General features: G+C 36.2%; 1 protein-coding gene across 3 annotated transcripts; it reads right to left on the reverse strand.

Annotated features, from left to right (window-relative positions):
* Positions 1-1,728: 1,728 nt before the first annotated feature.
* Positions 1,729-21,812, reverse strand: Pex5 (peroxisomal biogenesis factor 5). 3 transcript variants are annotated; one of them, XM_019055214.2, is made up of 14 exons: positions 21,453-21,812; positions 19,160-19,358; positions 17,446-17,649; positions 16,990-17,108; positions 16,257-16,401; positions 15,326-15,533; positions 14,194-14,339; positions 13,151-13,360; positions 12,270-12,398; positions 11,440-11,531; positions 10,029-10,197; positions 9,165-9,322; positions 8,361-8,525; positions 1,729-7,532 (listed from the first exon to the last, which is right to left on the reverse strand). In XM_019055214.2, the coding sequence occupies exons 2-14, from the start codon at positions 19,310-19,312 to the stop codon at positions 7,493-7,495; spliced, it is 1,938 nt and encodes a 645-aa protein (XP_018910759.2). In that variant the 5' UTR covers positions 19,313-19,358; positions 21,453-21,812; the 3' UTR covers positions 1,729-7,492. The 3 variants fall into 3 exon arrangements, with proteins under 3 accessions (XP_018910759.2, XP_018910776.2, XP_018910767.2); XM_019055231.2 differs by having other exon boundaries at positions 13,151-13,336; positions 21,453-21,810; XM_019055222.2 differs by lacking the exon at positions 21,453-21,812 and adding an exon at positions 21,023-21,361.
* Positions 21,813-21,895: the final 83 nt, after the last annotated feature.

The following is a 21,895-nucleotide window of genomic DNA, read 5'->3' on the forward strand; positions in this document are numbered from 1 at the left end:
ACTCTCCGGAATGCGTGAGGTATCACGCCGCATTTGAAGGCGTTTTCAAAACAGCCAAGTTCCGATACCCGGATTATCGTTTTGCATAGTTCATATTCTTTTGTTATATTCCGTACCATTCGTTTATTTTTAATCCTCGTAGAAAAACCACCCATTTGCTAAATACAATTCTAGCTGGAGCGCACTTCAGCTATGCATTCACCACTGCAAAAATGTCAAAGGAAATCGACACGCCCAGCGTGCATGGAGGCTATTTCAATTGCAATCTTCCGTCGCATTTCTAAGGAGCAATGATACAACTTTTTGAACTCTCCGGAATGCGTGAGGTATCACGCCGCATTTGAAGGCGTTTTCAAAACAGCCAAGTTCCGATACCCGGATTATCGTTTCGCATAGTTCATATTATTTTGTTATATTTCGTACCACTCGTTTATTTTTAATCCTCGTAGAAAAACCACCCATTTGCTAAATACAATTCTAGCTGAAGCGCACTTCAGCTATGCATTCACCACTGCAAAAATATCAGAGGAAATCGACAAGCCCAGCGTGCATGAAGGCAGGCCCGCCACAAGTTGGGGATACTGGGTCCCTGGTACCGGGGCCCGGGCCCGGAGGGGCCCGTGTTACCCGTGAAAAACCACTACGAATTCACATGCAACCCTTGTTTCGTAAGAAAAAGTGAAATTTACCCTATAAAATTTCGCAAAAGGTGAATAGATTTTCAGAAACACGCTGGGGCACTGTAGAATTCTTCTTAAATTTTCCAAATAGTCTACTTCTTGGAAAATTTTACCTATTTTCAAGATTTTCAGTACAGAGGGATATTTTTAGTAACTGCGTTTCATTTTCTTCCGTCGTCAGATGCTAAGAGTCTCCAGTCTGGGCATCCTCGACTTCAATGGCTCATGGCTCAACTCCCTTGCCATAGACAAACGAAGGGGGAGCCCAGGGGGGCCTGGCCCTCATAGAACTGAAAATAGTATCATATGCCCCCCCCCCCCCAAAAAAAAAATAAAAATTTCCAGATGTTTTGAATGCAACAATTCGCAAGTATTTTGTGCTGAAAGTAGAAAAAAAAAACATAATTATTCCGCAGAAATTGATGGAAAAATTCTTTATGGAAGCTTCAAAATGCGTCCGATTAGTCGTATAAATTCTAAAATTTCTCGGGGGATGCCCCTCGGACCCCCCCCCCCCCCTCCGTGCTTGGGGCCCGGACCTTAAAAGTGGCTAGGGCCCGAGATGGGATGTGGCGGGCCTGATCAGAGGCGTGCGAAAGTTTGAATGATGCGGGGATTTTTCACGAGCGTCTACACTTTTCCGCGCTGGTAGGCCAATCCTCCAAATCCTGGATTGCATCTTTCAATCTGGATTGCACTCCGCGCTCGCGGACGAAAGCAGACCGAACAGAGCTGAGGCTGGAACAATTTAACTGTGTCGCGGGAACGCTCCCAGAACAATCGTCCGTCATTCGAATTGCGCACGCTTCTGATTTAGGAACTTCCGACTCGTTGCGCTTTGCGCTGGTAAAAGGTGCACGAGTAAAACATAGGCGCACGCGTATGGCTACGCGTCATTTTGAATTTCGCGCGCAATCTAAGCTGAGACCTGCCACTTTAATTTATTGGAGCACGTGCGTGGCGGGTGCCACCACGCACCCTCACTTTTGAGGCATTTCTAATTCACTCATTTAAAGATTTATACAAAGGTCAAAGAAAGAAAAGAAGCTTTTATTGCTTTTTAAATAGTTTATTCAATACATAAATCATATTTAAGAGCAAATAAAATATTCCAGTATAATAATCATGGTAAAATGATACTTAATCGGCTGAAAACGGGCAGAAAATGACGGGTTGATTTAAAAAAAAAACCATAAGGGCTGTGTATAAATAACAAAAAGAGGGTGAAAGAGAGATACATACTCCAGGTATAAGCAGACCATCCTGTGGTAGTTTCTCTTATCTTGAAATAGGGGATCATGAAAAGGGGAGGATCTACATTTTTACGTTTCATTTCTGAGCACGCGAATAAAAGTCAATTAAAAGAATAAGATACAAACTATTTCATTGGTCAGATACTAAGAGTGATACATGTTTTAAAACACTGACATAAATATTTCAAAAAAGATAGACAAATGAAGGTAAACTGATGTACAGAACCAAATTTTAATGAGAAGGGGGCGGACCTGGGATGGATCTGTGTGAGTGGGAATGGGGAGGGGGAAGGAGAGAATGCAAAAAAGGGTAAGAATGTAAATACTTCGACTGATTTTCGCCACAGGTGATACTCGCTTTTGTATCAGTACAAGTACAAATAAGTAAAACAACTTTTAACTCTCCGCTGAAATTGTAGGGGTGCAGTGGTCATTTACGTCTCTAAACTCCACCGGAAATCATTTAAGAGGAGCGCACAAAAGGAAGGGAATTCACTATTGCATTTCATCAATGCCAAAGAAAATGTTAGCAAAAAATTGAAAGAATTCGATTTTTCATTATTTATTTATTTATTTTTTTTTTGGAGGGGGGGAGGGGCAAATTTACCTACTTGATGACCAATAATGTAGACCTCGCAATATGTTAAAGTAAAATACCAATTTTCGTGCAACTTCCTAGTGTGGTATTTTACGTTCTGGGAGCTACAAGCTAAACATAGTTCAGGCAGCTTTAAGCATAAAAAATCAAACACTTTTCGAAAATTTTCGAGCATTTTTCAAAACATTTCTTGTGGTTTTCTTCTAAACGGACAGTTTTTTTTCCGCAAGTCTTGGTGAGTCCAAACTAGTAATTTTTGGTTCTCTTTGAAGATAGATTGCGAATGCTTTTGTCATTAAAACGTCTTTCAAAACAATATCTTCAACATTAAATTTTTCTTTATGTCACTGCTGACAATGAGTAAAGAGTAATTAAAAATGAAGCAGTTTTTAAGCACCTTCTAAAAAAAGCACTTTCAAAGTTATAATTCAACAATTCAAAATTCAGCACTTTTCAAGCTCTCTCAAAGGCCACATGAACCATGTTAAACAAGCCTGATTAAACAAAGGGATATTTTACTAAACATATTAAACTGACAATGAGAGAGAACAATATAATTCCACATCAATGTTTTAAGAGAGAAAAAATTCACTGATATGAGACACTAAAAGAACTCGTCTCATGACAAGAATGGAATTAACATAGAACGATTAGACATGCCGATTGCTGATGCGCAAAGAAACTCAAGATACTTTTCAAATAGGTTATCGATTTGCTGACTACACGCTTGGCTCAAAAATCATTTATGCATAATTGGATACTTCTTCAGTTCAAGGATAAGACTTTGGAGTCACAAACTTACAAAAAAAAAATTTCTTTGTGAAATGAACAAAAAAGATAGCATTAGAAAAATTCGGCACACATTTATAACGCTTGATGGCCTACGAGTAGAATTGCATTCACTAGATGAGTGGATAATTTATTCATCGCTTTAAATTTCATGGATTTAAAAGCAAAAAACACACTAGAATTTCTAAGTAAACTAATACTTTCAGATATTCTTCCTGATTGTAATATACAATTTTTTTACGTTTATATCAATTGGGTGACATAACATTTCAAAGTGAAATCATTCGATTGGATGTCTTACAGAAAGAGACAATCCCTTTTCTGCCACAGGTGAAACAAAATGAACCAAAATATTCTTAAAACGGCAAAAAAGCTAAAAAAAAAAGTCAAAAGTAATCAGGCAGTGATAACTTGCTTCGTCAATGAAATTTTTCTGGGATAAAGATAAAATCCAGCAACTATAAAAGATTATTGATAATATTAATAAAAAAGTAAACACATGAGAACAATTTTTATCAAAATCATGGGCTGAAGAAGGGCTAATCAAGATCAGGGGAACCTACGACCTACCTCAGCCTTCTTAAGCCCAACCAAAGAAAATATTTAACGATAGGTGCAAAGAGATAGTTTGCAAAACACTTGATAAAGCTGAAAAACAGAAATAAATCAGAACAAAAACCAATTGCTTTGAGGTTGTAGCTTAAATCATTATCGCAAAAAATTGAACAAAAGCAGGGAAAAAAGAAGAGAAAAATGAACAAAAAGAAGGATACGAAAGTTAAGCTTTCTACAAAATAAGAAGAGCTATAAAATACAACATTCAATCTCAGGGGAAATTCAAGAGAAAAATTTACCATAATAGTTTGAGGTTGACATTTACAGGAAATTAAGGGCAAAAATTTGACAGGAGCTGTGAAAAATGAGATATATTGAGCAGCACTAAAATATTTATGAAAAATAATAGATAAATAAAGGAAGGAGACGATTGAGTGTAGATATGTACCTGCTTGCTTGCTGGAATATTAAACTGCAAGTTATTGAGAGCTGATGGATTTATTCTATAGAAATAAGTACCCAAAAGTCGAAAAAAGAAAGAAAGAAAAAAAAACACAATGAAGAAAACTTTACTTTGAAGAAGTAGAAAAAAAACAGAAAGTTAGAAACCTTTTAACAAGAAATCCTGTCCCAAAATTGGTGGTTGAATGATGCAAGGGGAACTAAAGAGCCAGTACTGAATTCAATTAGTGCTTGAATATACGGATCATGCATCCAAAAAAAAATTAATCAAACCACCATTTTTTATTTCATTTCAACACCTATTATGAATCATTCATTAATTTTTTTAATGTCTTCAATTGAGTAAGTAGAAATAACACACTAAAAGATGTGATACTTCGTTGGTAGAAGAAAACAAAAATGAAAATAAAATAAATAAATAAAATAAAAAAAAATAGACGTGTGAATACTCTGATTGAAACTGTATAGTACGTGCACATTAAGTAGAATTCCACACTCTAACGAGGGACAAAAATAATTTCAGGAATGAAAAAGAAAAAAAGTTCAGTTAAATAGTGGTATAACATACGCATTTCTCCGAAACCTGGATTAGTTTTCATTGCCTAGAAATGCAGAATAGGACAACTCTTCGAAACAATGAATTTCCATTGACTACTCAATTTTTCACACAACCTTTTCAGTGAACATCATAGAACTGAGTATAAAGGCCAATAAGCCAATATACAACTTTATTGGGCCAAACTTTCTTGCGCCATAATAGAATAACAAAAAAAGGTGATCTTTCAAGAAAGTCATTTTCCAGAGTTAATAAACTCACTGACTAAGATCTTAACAGTTTCATGAAACAACTTTTATAAAACATAAATTAACTGGATGAAACTCAACAAAAAAAAAAAAAAAGAAACTAATAAGTTGAAAAAAAAGTTCTTTAAAAAGAAAAAAAAAATCATGATGAGCGGAGGTTCCTCCTTCAGATCATAACATACAAAGAAGGAAATGAATTGATCATACTTGAGGGTATTTCATTAAAGATTCATTTCCAAAAAAAGAAGAAAAAAAAAACATTTTAAACAATTACGGAACAGTCAAAAATTTTAAAAAAAAGAGGCCCAGTCAGAATCTTAACTAATTATCATCATTGACTGGGCAAGCACATTTGACTCAACGACTAATATTAACTTTCATTTCAATCAGAACTCTACCGTGAAAACACTTTACAACGAGGAATGAGTGAACCGAGCAAAACCTCTGAATGAATTAGAATTAACAAAATCTAATCAAATCATATCAGTGTTCTATAGGTGCCCTAAAATTCTGGGAGCCACCTTAACCAGTAAGTTCGATTTTAAGGAGCCAAATGAATTTTTTTCGTAAACTTCATAAGGCATAAAATTGGAAGATTTTCAAGATCTTTCCAAAGCTTTTTCTTCTTTTTCACAGTATTCTGCGATAGAGATTGGTCTTGTATAAAATCTGATTGACAGCTTTAATTTTCAGCCACCAGTTCACTCTTTATGTAAAGAGCAACAAAAAAAGCAGAATGCTCTTTCATTAGTATTCATTTGGCGCTTTAACTTTGGCTGTATTTATGCTTTTGAGGATGAAGTGAACATATCCAAAGGCCCCTTTCACTCTTCCCTGATGCTTCTAAACTAGAGAAGATTTTTCGACAGTCATCACACAAACAATTTAAGAACGATTCACATTGGATTGCTGCAGGGTTAAGCAAATATAACTGAACAATCCTTAATCCACGTTGAGCCAATGACATGGATTTACGATAAAATACCTATATTTAAGAAATAATATCCTACGTACAAATTAATAAAAATATACATGTTATAGCCTGTTTTCACAAGAACGTCAATTACATTAAAAAAAATAAAAAGAGATGCAGTATTTGAATTAACTGCATGAAGGTAGAAATTTCAGAAATTACACTCGTGAAAACAGGGTAAAAAATTGAAACCTTTAGTTCTAAAAATTTAAAAAACTTTTTCTAAAAACTTTCAGGGCATGGGCCTTCTAGACTGGCTTTAAAGGAACAGCTAATGGACACTGATGACACATTCACCACTGGAGAGGTCACTTTAAAACTGAGTAAAATCATGACATATCATTTGCGGGGAGGGGTGTATTAGAAGACTTCCATCTTCACCTCACCTAATCAACCTGTGAGGGACATTTATTTAAACAGTTGGCTAGAAACACTGAGACAATGAAATGATGAGATTTACTATGACATTAATTTCTCATTAGCTTGTGTGCGATGACATTTTTTACAGAAAGGAGCAGTGACCTTCCAGAGGTTAGAGTGCTTATTCTGAGAGACCATCGTAGCAGTGAATGTACTACACACTTAGCTTTAACTGAAAACCCTCAGAGAAAAAATTTCTAATTGAGAATGGTAGGAGCCTCTAGTCAGTCTTTAATTATTTGAGTTCATATATTCATTGGATGGTGTCATTTCAATGGGCTTCTTCTTTTACACTGAGGAATTGGATTTCAGAGTTCATTCAGTCACTCATGATGAGCTTTTACTTACATGGGTTCGACCACTAAATTACGAAGGATACAGATCGAAAAGTGTTCGTGTGTGGGAGGTCCACAGACCATTTTTTGCTGGTGAGAATTCAAAACATAGCTCATACTTGTGTTTCTGAAACATTATCTCACCGCACATATCCTTGTTTTACACTTTATAATTGATGTTAATGCATGGATATAGATGTCAGTTGAATATTAAAAATTCAGAATCAGTGTATAAAACCTTTGTGACTGCATAGACTTCAGGACCTAGATGTTACAGCTGTCAGGCATCATGCAATTAACATAAGGTTTCAATACAATAAATTTACACATTGACTGAGTGCATCAGCCGGTTAAAAATGATTCCAGAACATTGACAATGAAAAAATCTTGCACTGTTTTATGCGATCAAGATGATAAAACTAAAATAAAAAACAGATAAACGAAATAACATTCAAAGGGGAAAGAAGACAGGACCCAAGATAAATTTGAATACCTACACATAAACCTCGAGCTTCAACTGATAATTTATCAATCCATTGATTGCTCTTTGAGCAATCCTTACCTTTGAGCCACTCATTATTCTACACTTGGGTCCTTAGGGGGGGATATTTTAGCCGGATGAATTATTCTAGGTCAAATTCCTTGTTCAGCCTGCTCAAGTCCCTAAAAACAGAAATTCAAAATTATAATTAAAGGAGGAATGTTGATATTACTCTTACACAGGAGAGATTCCTGTTCTTAAGTGCAAGATTTCTGTTTGATACAGGACAAACAGCAAAAATCCTTCTCTTAAAATTTTACAACTATATTATAACCACATCAAGATGAAGGATATCTTTGAAGCTTCCAACTCTCAAGATCTGTTGAGAATATTTGCCGATTTTTCCGAAATTGAACTAAACTTTTCTCATAAGCTACTTTCCTCCCTCAATCGAAAATGTATTCATACAAGGGGGTATTTTCTGTGTTAATTCAAAATTCTCTGAGTACAAAATATAATTCCCCAACAAGTTTCCCTAACAGGCAGCAACCCTGGAATAAGAAACAGAATATTGCTCCTGCAATTTTTTCAGAATAAGACAGGGCAAGTTTTCAAAATAAAATTCCTGATATTTCATTCCTTGCAATGGCGTCAGCTGTTGGTGACCAAGAAGTATAAATTTTGGGTCAGCATGCCGTGTCAATGACTTACATTCGTATTTCAAACTATGCACTGATGAATCAATTCATTCTCAAGTTATGATCTTTTAACCCTTCAAAATATCTCAGAGACATATTTCTTACTGAAGATTCAAACATCATTAGATTTTTGAGTCTGACTCAAGAAATAGTCGACATTCGTTCCAGAAATTCATCAGTAACTGATAGCTAGCCAAGGAGCCAACCCAATAATCAGTTTTGACTGGAGGAGCTTCTGTCGCCAACGTCTTACATTGGCTGATTCTCCTCTTTGTTGAGAACTTGATTTGAAAGCAAGAAAAAAGGCCTTACCTATCTTGAACTGCAGGTATTAAGTCAACTTTTTCCAGGAGGGATAGTACGAGTCTAAGAGTTGCCCATATTGAATCAGACATGCTGGTTGAACCACTATTGCCAACAACTCCTCTTCCAGCTGCTTGGAAGTTCAAAGCCTGGAGCAAATGTTCCGCCGCTTCTCTGTAATCATCAATTGCTTGGCTATTAATTTTTTTCACAGAAAATATTTAAATTTTCAAACATTCAATTGTTTTTTCAACTCAGGTCATGAATAGAATATCAACAAATGGCTGGATAATACTGACCTTTGTCTTAATAAAGCTATTCTTCTACCGAACTTTCGAAGAACAGGATAGCTATTCTCAGAATCAGTTTAATTGCATTTTTGCAAGTTACTGAATATTTATTTTTTGAGAAAAATCATCGAAAATTCAACAGTAATCATATTATGATTTATTTCAATCGCTCTAACTATTTTATGTTAGCTCAGTAGTTTATTTTATGCCTTAAAAATGTCCTCTGTAAAAACAACAAATGTGGTCTTCTTTTACGATATTTTTTACTCAATTGATGTTTCCTTTAAATGTTAAAGTTCTACAGCTCATTTTGTAGAGGAGGATTCCCTCCATAGTTGACTCCTCACTGAGAGCCTATTTGCTTCACAGACAACAAAATGCACAGCTTTGAAAACTGTGACCATAATTTTTTCAAAACTTGAAAACTTGACAACTGCAGTTTAAACACACGGCTTAATATGAGAATACAGTAAGAAACCAAACTTTAGATGAGAAAATATTTGACTATGTAGAGAGAACGCACTTGTATGCTTTCAGATGAATGCACGTTATGCCTAGATTGTATCGCGCTCGTATGAAGCCAGGAGCAAGTTGTAAAGCATTGTGATAAGCATCTACTGCCTCCTCTGATCTTTCTGAATTTGCCAGGGTGGCTCCAAGTCGATTCCAAAGTTTAGCATCCTGAAATTAAAATGAAGAGCAAAGACAATGACAAAGAAAATGAGATAGTACTTTGACAATGTATAAATACTTTAAGAGAATGTATCCAAAAAAGTTTTAGGCGGCAGACATAAAAAGCTAATTGCATTTAGAGTAAAGCTTTACATTTGTAATGTTAATACTGTCAGAAACCAAAAAAAGGTACTTACTTTGAATTCTCGCCTTTTTCAGAATTTCTTTCAAGAAAGCATAAGAATGCTTCAGTATAAAGATAAAACGCATTTTGGAATTCAAAATTAAGCAGTCTTACTGGTTTCAGTAGAGTTAAAAAGAATTCAAGTCAAAATGGACCACAAGACAAGAGTACAAAACAAAGCGCAAGGTTGCCACAGAATTTAGAAAATGAAATTTCTTTAATTTCCCTGTCACATTTTTGAGAAATTTCCTGACGATTGAAGGTAAGCCAAATGGTTAAAAAGACATAATTTTAAATAATTTTCATGCAAAATCTGCTTCTTAGAAACATCAAACTCATTCTAGAAAGCAAATAAAGGTGACTAAACAATTTTTCCCTGACACTTCCTTCATTATCCCTAATTCTACCCTGTATTGACACCCATTAAAATTGTCTGAGCTTGCTCCTAAATCTAAATAATCAAACTAACATTCAGGGACTTCTGGGAGCGGCTTCAGACTGAGAGCAAAATGTACTCCTGAAAATACTCACATTTGGTCGGACCTGAAGAGCTGTTTTAAAGCACTCTATGGCCTTGTCGTATTCATAGCTCAGATTGAATAGGACACCAAGGCCACACTGGACATCCGCATCAATGTCATTGGTAGGGCTCTGACGGGCAGCTTTGAAAAATATACTCTTTATTTCATCATGTAAATCCCTGGATAAAAATAAGAAAGGCATAAGAATATATCGCAGAATCTCCGACAACTTCCAACTCAACAGCAAGGGTAGATAGATAAGAAAAAAATCTCCTATTTTTTATACAAGTATGAGTTCTTTCACCCCTGTAATGGTGACCTGCTTCTTAGATCAAGAATTCTTAGGATGATTCATCCAGGGCTCTTGTTAAAGTTGAACTGATGTGCGATATATTACATCGATATCGATTAAGTTAAAACCCTTGGCAGATTTTGACTTATAAGCCCGAAAAATAAACCTCAATTTATTAAAAAATCAATTTAGCATAACAACTTCCTAACAATTCACATATTTAATGTACACGCTTAGGACAATGAAAAATTGTTGGCGTTAATTTCAATCCTAATGGCAGAAACATGAGCACAGGTCCTTATCAGATATTTATCAGGTATCCTTTAATCCTTCAGGTATTTATCATTCACATTACTATGACCCTGTCCACACGAGCATGGTTCGAGGAACTTATTCGACCAACTGCTCAGTTTCCCGAAACTTGTTCCTTAAAACGAGCATGCTGTCCACACGAGTTCACCGAACTGGAACCGGAGCTTCAATATAAAACTATACAATTATTGCAAAATAACAGATTACTACGGCCGCGAGAGTAACAAAAACGAACAACAAGACATAAAGGACGTAAAAAACAAAAGCAACAAATACACAAAAAAAGAGACACAGAAGCTCGAAGTACAGGAGAAGTTTCGGGGTTTGGAGGAATAAGTTTTAGCTCAGCTAAAACTTGTTCTGGGAACAAGTTCCCCGAACTAAGTTCCGCGAACCGCGTTCATGTGGACAAGGCCTAAAATTGCAGACAGCACTGAAGTTTTCTAGCTTATTCAAATTTAGTCTTTTTTAAAAAGTTCTTTGACTTTCTCAGACCTAATGAAAGTCTTTGATAGTTCTCAGTTTTTCCGGTTATTCAGACTTACAGACACCCTGAAATATAATCCAAGTTTTAAAGTAGAGTATTATTAATAGTTAAAAAAAAATCTGCAAAACTACAGTAGTTGTTCAGTGCTGAAAGCAGAAGATTACATTAGCAGCAAAATATGATCGAAGTACTAGATTCTAAACTCAGCCCACCGTTTAAATAACAAAAAGGATTTGAATGCATTAATCAGCTTTCAAAAACTGAGTTACTTCTTTCATTATCAAAAAAAAGGTTGTGGGCATGTTCAAAGAAAAGAGGCAGAAAACATACTTTGACATTAAAGTTAGAACATTCATCTGATCTGGACTTGAGCTTCCTGGTGGTACTAAACTTGAGTACTTGGGGTTGTTCCTGATCCATTCCTGTAACAAAAAAAAAGCAAGGAGATGAATTTAAATCTTTAACAAATGTTTTCATCCTGTCAGACGCACAGAAAAGAGAAAAAAGAAAACAATTACAACTGCACTCCAGTTCTGCCGAGATAAATGGTTAAATTACAATAGGTACACAAATATTTGCCTCAAGAGAGGCAAGATTAGGTGATTTTACAACCCCCGGAGATTTCCCAATAAATTTGAGGAATACTCTCATTTCCATTCCACAATTGACTCTCCTGGGGCATTTTGATCCCTCACCCCTTGTTACTTTCCTTGGCATACCTAGAATCGAATTAAACATGAAGAGAGACAAACAATTCATTGGAGGTGTCTAATGTGACTCAAATTGGGCAACTAGCAGAACTGATGCACTTTTTAACAACTTCTATGAAACTCTAGATGTGTAACATTTTAACTACACCAATGATCATAGAATAAATATTGTTTCCGGAGAAAAAGGATAAGTAACATGTTCTCATCCATAATATGCCTATCTATAATCCTAAAACCGAACATTGTTACTTGTATAACTGAAAAGTAATGCTAGCATAAGGACAAACTCTTATGAGTTTTTTTTCTGTTTTAGCATTTCTAACAGGGATTAGGTGATCAAAACACTGGTGCTATAAAAAGATTAAGAACTTGAAAAAATGGCAGAACATAGACAAAAAGTTCTAAATTTTTGTCAAGATTATAATGTTTTGAATAAAAGGAAAAATGTACCTTCAAGGCGTAACAGGCTTGATTCTGGAAGTTTTCATTTGCACAACTTACAGCCAGCCCCATCCAGGCTGTCAAATTTTTGGGGTCTAATTGAAGACATTTTCTTAAGGCACTGATAGCTTGCGGATCCTACAACAGAGTAAGGGAAAGATGGTGATACACAGTCTTTTATTACTGACTTATGAGGGCAATGAGTGCAAACAAAACAAACAAAAAAGCCTAATACCTGGGGCTTTAGGCTGAGTCAGTAGACTAATTAGAAGAATTTTTTCGAGAAAATCCCAAACGAATGACCAAACAAGCCGACTGTTTGCACCAACCAACATTTAGGAATATTTGCACCCCTGCAAAATAGCATAGATAGCATCTGGCATCAACTGTATATTAGTATCATATTCGCAGTCAGCCACACAGAAAATTGTTGTATAATCCATAAGCATAATTTCACTGAGATTGGAAGCAAATTTTCTACCGCAGTGAGTTTGCTCCATACCTGGGTAGCTGGTTTTGCCATGCAAAATTCCATCTCTGTCAAAAAGTGTTAATATAAAATTTCAATTCCAGAATATCATGGCTCGGGCTGCAGCTAAAAGTTAAACAAAAGTAATTTTTGCCCTTCACGGCTCATTATCAACGCTTTATGATTCAACTCTATCAATTTTATGATTTAAGTAATATCATAAATTTCTAGTAAAAAATTGAAGGAGCTGAACGCATCCTACATAATTGCGGTAGATGTGTATTACTGTGTTTCTATTTTATTTACCATAAACACTGTGGGTCAGCTTAGCAACTAACGTCAAAGTTATATGAGCCTTTGGCTGTAATCAACGAAAACTTTATCTCATTCTCATATACTTAGGAACTGAGTTGCTACAAACCTGTTCGTTTTCCGCTTGAGTTGTTCCAAGTAATTGCCAAACTTGCGCATTTTCTGGCTGTTGTTGCGCTGCAGCTTCAAAGCACAAGACTGCTGAGGGTAGATCTCCAGCCTCAAGTTTCTTCTTCCCCTCCTCAAATGCGTCTTTATCATTGACTACCGGGTTTTCAGGCGCAAAAGTGTATTCCTTAAACACAAGGGAAAACTGTTTCTAGGAGAAGGATAAGAGTGGAAATGTGTTAGAGGGAAATGGTTAGTTGTGCACTGGGTATTGAGAGATGAGTATTTGAAAAGAGAAGTCTTTTTGATGAGGACAGAAGTGCCAGAAGTTCTGGCTTATGAAAGCAGTGACACAAAAAACGGAGTAGAAGAGACTATAGAACATGTGTTTACCTTTGCAATACCAGATGTACATGTTTTGCTAGAGCCATGCTTTTGAAGCGGAGAGATAAATTAAAATGCATTTCACGCTGACTGAAAGTAGAATTTTGGTACGTAGAGAGTTTAAGTACTTTCACTTTTTGGGTTTAAATGGGATGATGCGACACGCATAAGTTGACCAACACTTGTTAGAAATAGAAGAAAAAGAATAAACAGTGCAAGAAAAGGCTTAGAGAAAGAAAATATAGAGGTAAAAAAGGGGGCCATACAGATTTATCAAACAAACTTCTTTGTCAGAGAAAAGTCACATGCTATTTCTTTGTAACTTAAATAGGAAAAGAGTCACGCAAAAGATTATATGGAAATTAACTCCTGAACAAGAAAAAAGTTTTTACGATGAGCCACTGAACAAGGTCTGAAAAAACTTTTGGGGAAAAGATGCCCCTGAAAATTCGCTTTTGATACATAAACCCAAAATAAGGAAGGGAAAGGTCAAATTTGCATCAACCTCTTTTCAGACCAAACTCGTGACAGCCATCCGATTTTTCAACAAAACTCTTTCAACAAACTTTAAAAAATTTCTGCTCCAAGCACTACAGCTTTTCTTTGTTTCATGGACGGTCGCATTTATCTTTTGTTATCCTAAATAAAAAAACGAATTACCTTGAATGAATTGAAATTAGTGAACTCCGAGTTCCAGGACTCAGATTCCTCCTCAACATTGAGCATTTTCTCCCATCGCTCACTGAGTTCTTTCCACAACTGTTGTGAGAATTTTTCATCACCTTGCTGTTTCGTGGACTGGAAATCTGGCGTAAATACAATGGAATACATAAAAATATTAATGAAGTTAATAAATGGATGAAGAAAATTCATTACTGCTTAACCCTCAGGGAAAATCTTCAAATTAAGATAAGCGATTGGAGAATCGGACAGGATCAGAGATCAAGCACTGGAACACACATTTAAATTCCAACTCCTGAGCATTGGAAGAAAATTTTATTTGATCAAAATGTAATCATCTGTCTTACAATTCAGGTTTTCTGCGATAAATGATTCTTATACTGCTTTTTTTTTGGGAAGCAAGAAGTTGGATTCGACCAATTTGAATGATAAAAAGAAAAAATGGCTTCTCATTTATAACAAATATTTACGTTTATGTCTATTCAACAGGTTCTGTGAAAAGATTTGATAGGGTGCCCTCTTTGATGACATGTTTTCATTAATTTCATATTTGATGTTCAGATACAAATGAACAAAGTTTATCAAGTCGCACCAAGTTGCACTGCGTTTGAATTGAGAAAAGAAGTTTTAAGTTTTATTTGCCATCAGACTTAATGTTAAGGACAAAGTTTAACAGCTGTTTTCACTATCGAAATAAGTATATCTGCTTGTCCTGGAATTTTTGGCGAAACAAAATTTGTGACTTGTTGAATTAAAAGCTAGTCCTAAATGCGACTTGGTGCAACTTTGGAGAGCTCGGTCCAAATGAATGACTTTGTTTCCAACGTTCCTGCCCAACTCAGAAAAAATGAAAATTCTGTTTAGTTGTAGAAAAGTTGCTTCAACAGTTGTACACATCTTCAGAGGGAAGGCAAGAAGATAATAAACAGAACAAAATGGAGCTATGCAGCTCTGAAACATCTAGGGTTGTGTTTGTATATTTTAACCTTGTTTACCTATCTTGTTCTGTTTATTATAGAGTAATAGATAATAGATGGATCCTACAAAAAGTAGGTTAGAACATTTTCAAAAAGGTAAGGTGAAGACCATACAAAATGATAATTATTCACACCTGGATGTGCAGCGAAATCTTCAGACCATTCTCTACTGTCCTCGATAATTTGTTTATCTATGGAAGAGGAATTTTGTAAGTGCTCTTGCGACCACAAACTTGCTACTTCATTGCTATTTTCTAAATTATTTTGTAAGTCGTGGTGTATAACAGCTCCATCTTGGACAGACACTCCGCCATCACCAATTTGTCGCATGAATTTCATGAACTGTGGGCAGAATCAGTAGGTTAAATCAATTTAGGACTAGAAAACTGATGTCCAATTACAGGAAGCAGAGTACCTTTTAAGATGAAATTTCTTTTAACAATGTACCCTTCCTAAATAAGATAATTGAATGACTAATTTACCATGTTTATAAATGAAGGCTTTAAATATAGTATAGTATAGTAGTATACTTTTTGTATTTTATGATTATATATATGACAGTTATGTGGCTCTTAGATAAAACAATTCTGCTAACAATCTTTATTTCAAGACGCTTCCCGACTTCTAGAGCTATATGAAGCTGCCTTTAATGCAAGCGCAATTTCAGCTGCATTTTTTGGCATGCTTGCTAGTATAATATAGCCAAATTCTTCCGGTGGTATTTTTTGAGAACATATAAAAAGCTTACACCTGCATTGTAAACATTGGTATAGGAACTAAACACAATTCTGCGCCCTTTAAACTTAGGAGCTGAAACACTATTATGGTAAGAAAGAACTAAAACAAAGTAGCAGTACTTAGATGTGTTGAAAATTTTATAATTTTAAAGACAATTTTCTTAAAAATGGTGAAAATATTCACCAATCCTCATCCATTTCACTTGCTACATAGGATTGTCCGCTTTAGAACTAAGAGTCAATATTTTCTACAAGTATGTTCGGCACCTTTTCTGCAGGAAAATAATATAAAATAAGGAGGCAAATAATACAATCGTTCATTTATTACCTTGGAGTAAGTAAATTTTGAATCATCTAAGGCAGAGACCACTTCATTGGCAGTCTGTTGCAGCTCCGATTCGGTTCCGCTTTTTTCAACATATTCTTCAGAGGCAGATATATCAGGCAAAAATATTTCGTTTCTTGGGTCCTCTCTGAAATAGAAATACATACCAAATTAACTGTTTGTTTTCATGTAATATTCAGTTGTTCAAAATCAGAAAAGTTCTCCTTAGTAAATAGTACATGGAATGTTGTTTAATCCTAAGAATCACTCATGTTGAGGCTAAATATAAAATTAACTACAAACTGTGTGACATAAAATACTCAAGTTGAGAGCAAAAATTAGGTAAAATTTTTGTTAAATTTTACTCAAATGATGTGATAAAAACTTAAAAAGTTGAAAGTGCCATTTTTACAGAAAAAATAACAGAGAGGATTTTCTAGCTTATTTTTATTGTTTGTTTAAGAATTTTTCTGTTTGAAAGTTGCCAGTTTTTTAATTTTTTTTTTTTTTTTAAACAGCAAACGTTACTAGGGCACCTTCTAGTTGCACACACTCACTGATTGTTATGTACATGCCTCCTGCTAACACTCAACGTTTGACATTCTAAGGCACATTTGTTTGCCTTGGTAAGGTTTCAAGGTAAACCGATCTTAAAACCTCTGAGCAGTAATAAAAGCATTGTAAAAAATATTGAATGAAAGTACACTGAAATGATGAGTTGGTGCACAGTACTTACAATTCATGTTGATTCTCTAAATAATCTTGAGCCCATGAGGGGCCAAAACCTAATTCTGAAACTTGGTTGTTATTAGGTTTCCAAGGATCAGATGTCCATATTGAGTCTCTATTTACATCCTGAAAAAACCAAACATATTTTGCTAGAGAAACAATTTTTCACCGACAATTACAATCAATACAGTACTTGACAAAGTCTAAACTAGAATAAACCACCACATCGTCCAGGGATTTGAAGCGCCTCACGAGGTTATGCCGTACAGTATCGACTCGCAGAATCAGCATTAATGCTGTATGCCCAGGTAGCGGCCCTGCGGCCTGCGGGCATGCGGGGCCGCGCCTAATGCGTGCAACCCGCCTGATACATCTCTGAACTTCCAAGCTTCAAACAGTAGAACTTGAATCTGAGCATAAAAGCGCTCCTCTCAGGGTGTTGCAGGAAAAGCTGACAACTGACCTGAAACTGTGATCCTGTTCCTAAAAACTGATCTTCCCAGGAAGCGGAGTCCTCTTGAAATGCAAGTTGTGAGACAGGGGCCGACTGGACTGGCCCAGTCACACCAGTCGAAGATGATTCTAAATCGCGCATCTCAGCTATCAAGGAGTCCATACGGAAAGTTGGAGAGTTGCTCATTGTCTCCTCGAAGAACTGCTGTATTAACTGAAATTGAAAAGGCAATAATTTCACAGAGAGAAAGTACAGCTTAGCAGAATTTGTGAAGTACAACTTAAAACTTGGTCACTTCACAGGACACAAGACAAAACCCAACATTTGAAATGCTTAATCGGAATGTTGAAATCATCAGATATTAAATGTACAGATATAGAAAATTTGAGGCCTTCCCAATTTGAAAATCACTTTTCTGCCGAATTTTCCAAGTAAGAAACTCCCTGGATTCTCCTACTTTTTCCCAATCTCGAATTTTCGCAATTTTTACACTAGGTAATGCAAGTCAGCCTCCCTATTTTTCATAACCTCCAAATTATTGCACACAAGACCGAGAAGTTTGTGCACCCCTGATCAAATACACGCAACCTTAAAACATAGGATGAGACTGCCATTTTCAGAAAAACGTAATAGACCGGACAGAGGGGAAGGTTTTGGATCAGCCCCCCCTTCCAGGCCCACCACAAGGGGGGGATACTGGGTCCCTGGTACCGGGGCCTGGACCCCGGAGAGGGCCCTTGTTACCCGTGAAAAATCACTACGAATTCACAAGCAACCCTTGTTTCGTAAGAAAAAGTGAAAAATTTACCCTAAAAATTTCGCAAAAGGTGAATAGATTTTCAGAAACACGCTGGGACACTGTAGAATTCTTCTTAAATTTTCAAAGAAGTATACTTCTTGTATAAAAAAAAAAAAAAAAAACAATATTTTACCACAGAAATTGATGGAAAAATTATTTATGGAAGCTTTAAAATGCATCCGATTAGTCGTATAAATTCTAAAATTTCTCGGGGGATGCCCCTTGGAACCCCCCCCCCCCCTCCATGCTTGGGGGCCGGACCTTAAAACTGGTACTAGGGCCCGAGATGGGATGTGACAGGCCTGCCCCCTTCTTATCAAAACTCTATCTACTAAATCTCAAAAAATATTTGATAATATATTGAATAAAAAAGCTTCTTAAATGCTGGTTGGAAATGAAGAGATAACAGTTACTTTACGTACTTCCTGTACAGCCAACTCTTCAAAATAATCAAAACCCTCCTTCATTTTCAATTGAACTGAGCAGACGGTAAGTTTTAGAAAACCTCACAGCTCTTGCATATTTGACACGTACCTAAAAGCCTACACAAATTGTAACTGATGGTCATAGTAATTAAGTCCTGTTATGCATTGAAAAAATATCCTGATACTTTTAACCCTTTGTTGCATGAGCTACTCGTTGATTTTGGAGGGAAAATCCACATTGTACAGTATTTTTTCGACATTAGAGTCGGTTAGAATCGATTTTTATGGGGTTTTTTAAAGTAAAGAGATCAGACTTGAAATGTTCCTCAAAACTCATTTCTTGCTTCGATTCAATTTAATACTCCAGCACAGAAATAAAGCTGAAAACCATTTGTTGCTTTCATGCAACGCTATGCAATAAAGGGTTAATTGACATTGGTGTATTTTTTATATCAACAAGAGAACATAGGATCTCACAATGAATTGGTCGAATGCTTACCTGCTCTGACTGAGTTGTGAAGCTGTCATCATGAGTGAACGGATGACGTACTCCTTCATCCTTTAAACTTTGATCCTGTACAAAATGCGACGTCAGCTTGACTACTGAGCTGTTTCGTCCACATTCTCCTTCCACTAAATCTCTGAGTGCCATTTTTTCTAACGAGGAATTCTTTTGCAAGAATCAACTAAATTAGAGACTGAAACAAGGGAAGAGCAAAATGGTGAAATTTGAGGAGATTGGTACTGACAAACAATTGGACAGCGTTTAGCTTGAGAGGAACCAAGCCACATCAGCTAATGCCTAATTTAATGGGGCAATTTAATTTTTTACACGAAAACAGTTGTGCACATCTTTGTGCAAATTTCAGGAAATTTTCTGCATAGTACAGAGCAAATTCCTGAAAATTTACGAAGGAATCCTCACAAACGTTCTCTTGTAAAAAATTAAACTGCCCAATTAAATTTGGCAATAGCTGATGCAGTTTGGTTCCTTTCTGCTGAACGCAAGATGACAGTCTAGACTTAAATCTCATCCAGGTATACAATTCCTAGGAGCTGTGCCTTTTATCTGTCTCTCGCAAATGTGCAGAATGTTCTTCGGGGCGAGAATAGGTCGCTATCAAGCTCAAAATTGCCTCATTTTCCTACAAGGTAAAAAGTTCAGTACAAGTTTAACCAACAAGTTTAACAAAAGACTTCAATTAGTCAACCAGTTCTCTGGGGTTTTTTCTCGCATTTATTGCTTCTCCTCCTTCCCTCTCCCTAGTGTTTGAATCATTCATAGAGGAGGTGTCATAAGACAGACGATATCAATACGTTTTCTTTAAGGGAGCATAGAAATAAAAATGTCTAGTTTCAAAAATGTGCATTCAGTTACTTTGTGTCTACATTTTCAAAGGTCTCCATAGTCTGACGAAGATTAATTTTTCACCAAAACTGAAAACCATATTTCGGAGTTGCTTCCTAGTCTGTCAAGAGGTCACCTGCGGGCCAATTATTGAAATTTTAAAGCAGCCCGATAAGACATCGAATTGCGATATATTGCATGGTTAAGATAGGGCTATGTCTTGTCTTGTTGTGTCGGGCTGGCATAGTTTCAATGATTGGGCCGATGGGAATCGTTACATGATGCACAGAATATTTACAAAGAATAATTAGAAGTCAATTCATTAAACAGATAGAAAACAAATTGGACAAAAACTAAGGGGACAAGAGAGAATCATATAACCACATGAGCTACATAAACAGAGGTTGACTGACGGTCAGAGTAATAAGACATGAAATGGAAGACTGCATTTTACAAATAGGAACCACAATATCTGTTTCTTGTTCAAAACAGCATAGGAGCTATTACTTTCCTTATGCAGATATGAGCTTTAAGGATGAGCCTAAAATTTTAGCTCTTAATTGCAAAATGCAGTTCAAATGATTCATTGGCTTTGGAAAATTGGTTTGACCATACAGCCGTTCTACGGAAGAACGCTGTACGAACATTCGAGAGTTGCAAAATTTCCCCAGATAAAAAGTGTATTCTTGAAGAAAGATATGCATGATTTTCCTTGAAATTTTCATCTTAGTTTTAGAAAGCAGCAAGGTCCTAAAAAACCCTGGTATGATCACTTACAATTAACGAGATACTTTTCATTCACTATCTATCAGGTTCTGTATTCGACGAATTTAAAAGTAAAACTCAGCTTACAAAATACTAGTTGCACAAGGCCTGTGAGCATAGCTATACAGCAAAACAATGACTGAGGGATGCAGTTAAAGACTTTGAACTGATAAAGTCATTCAAGTCAGAATGTTGTATGTTACACGACTGTTGGGCGTTAACATGAGCCTAAAGGAGATATTTGCTTACAGCTAAGTATGGTCGACTCCAATGAAGTACATTCTTGCCACAGCTGTCAATTAATTGGTAGGATTAAACTTAAAAGAACTTCATGACTTTAATGACAAATGCTAAACGATTGCATACTGATAACATGCCGTACAACTGAAGTGTAGATTAATGAGGTTAAGGCACGCAATTAGCTATGAGCAATGCAGAATTCAACCAACTCAAAACAAAAAAGTATAAGCCACATTAGTCTGAATTTTAATAAGAATGAGGAAAACGGGAACAATGATAATCGCGATGACACGCCAGAGGTGAGCAACAGACTAGGAATTTGTATTGTATCACATGCTATTGGTCCTCCACAACATTGCATCATGACATGAAGAAAGGGAAAAAGAGTGAACGGAAATGGATGATGACTAAAGGTGTGGAAGCGTTAAAACTGACTTACATGGCACTTGGGGCGAATCAGAAGGATAATCACGACTATTTAAGCGTGATACCCTGACAGCCTGACACTCCCGCAAAAGCAGCAAGCTCTCGGAGCTTTGCAAAGAATTGTCACGAAGTTGAAGGACGCTGTTACATCAATAGTAAATTGGAACACCTAAATAAGTTTATCAACAAAGCTTGATTAAACGGAAGAAAGTAAACGAATACTCGCGCACTTTAAAAAATGAACGGGAACGCGGCCACGATTGAAATTTTGGGAATTGATTATTCGCGGTGAGAATGTGATAAAAACGCGAACTTTGAACAGGAGAGAGAGGAAACACAGGTTAGAGCCAAAACTATGGCCAAGGTCTGTGGCCAAACAAACCCAAAATCAGGTTTCCGCTGTTGCCGGAGCTTGATAAGATTTGTTCATAGCTAGCCGTCACGTGATTCGTCCGC

The sequence above is a fragment of the Bemisia tabaci genome, chromosome 1, assembly GCF_918797505.1.
Source record: "Bemisia tabaci chromosome 1, PGI_BMITA_v3".
Lineage (NCBI taxonomy): Eukaryota > Metazoa > Arthropoda > Insecta > Hemiptera > Aleyrodidae > Bemisia > Bemisia tabaci.

Bases quoted from the DNA above. Each gene is read 5' to 3' on its own strand.
- Pex5 (XM_019055214.2), bottom strand. From the start codon at position 19,312: ATGGCACTCAGAGATTTAGTGGAAGGAGAATGTGGACGAAACAGCTCA. The intron at 17,109-17,445 runs GTCAGTTGTCAG...TGGTTTTTTCAG, and splicing joins GAACAGGATCACAGTTTCAG to GATGTAAATAGAGACTCAAT. The intron at 8,526-9,164 runs GTGCGTTCTCTC...TGATGATTACAG, and splicing joins ATTCATCTGAAAGCATACAA to AGAAGCGGCGGAACATTTGC.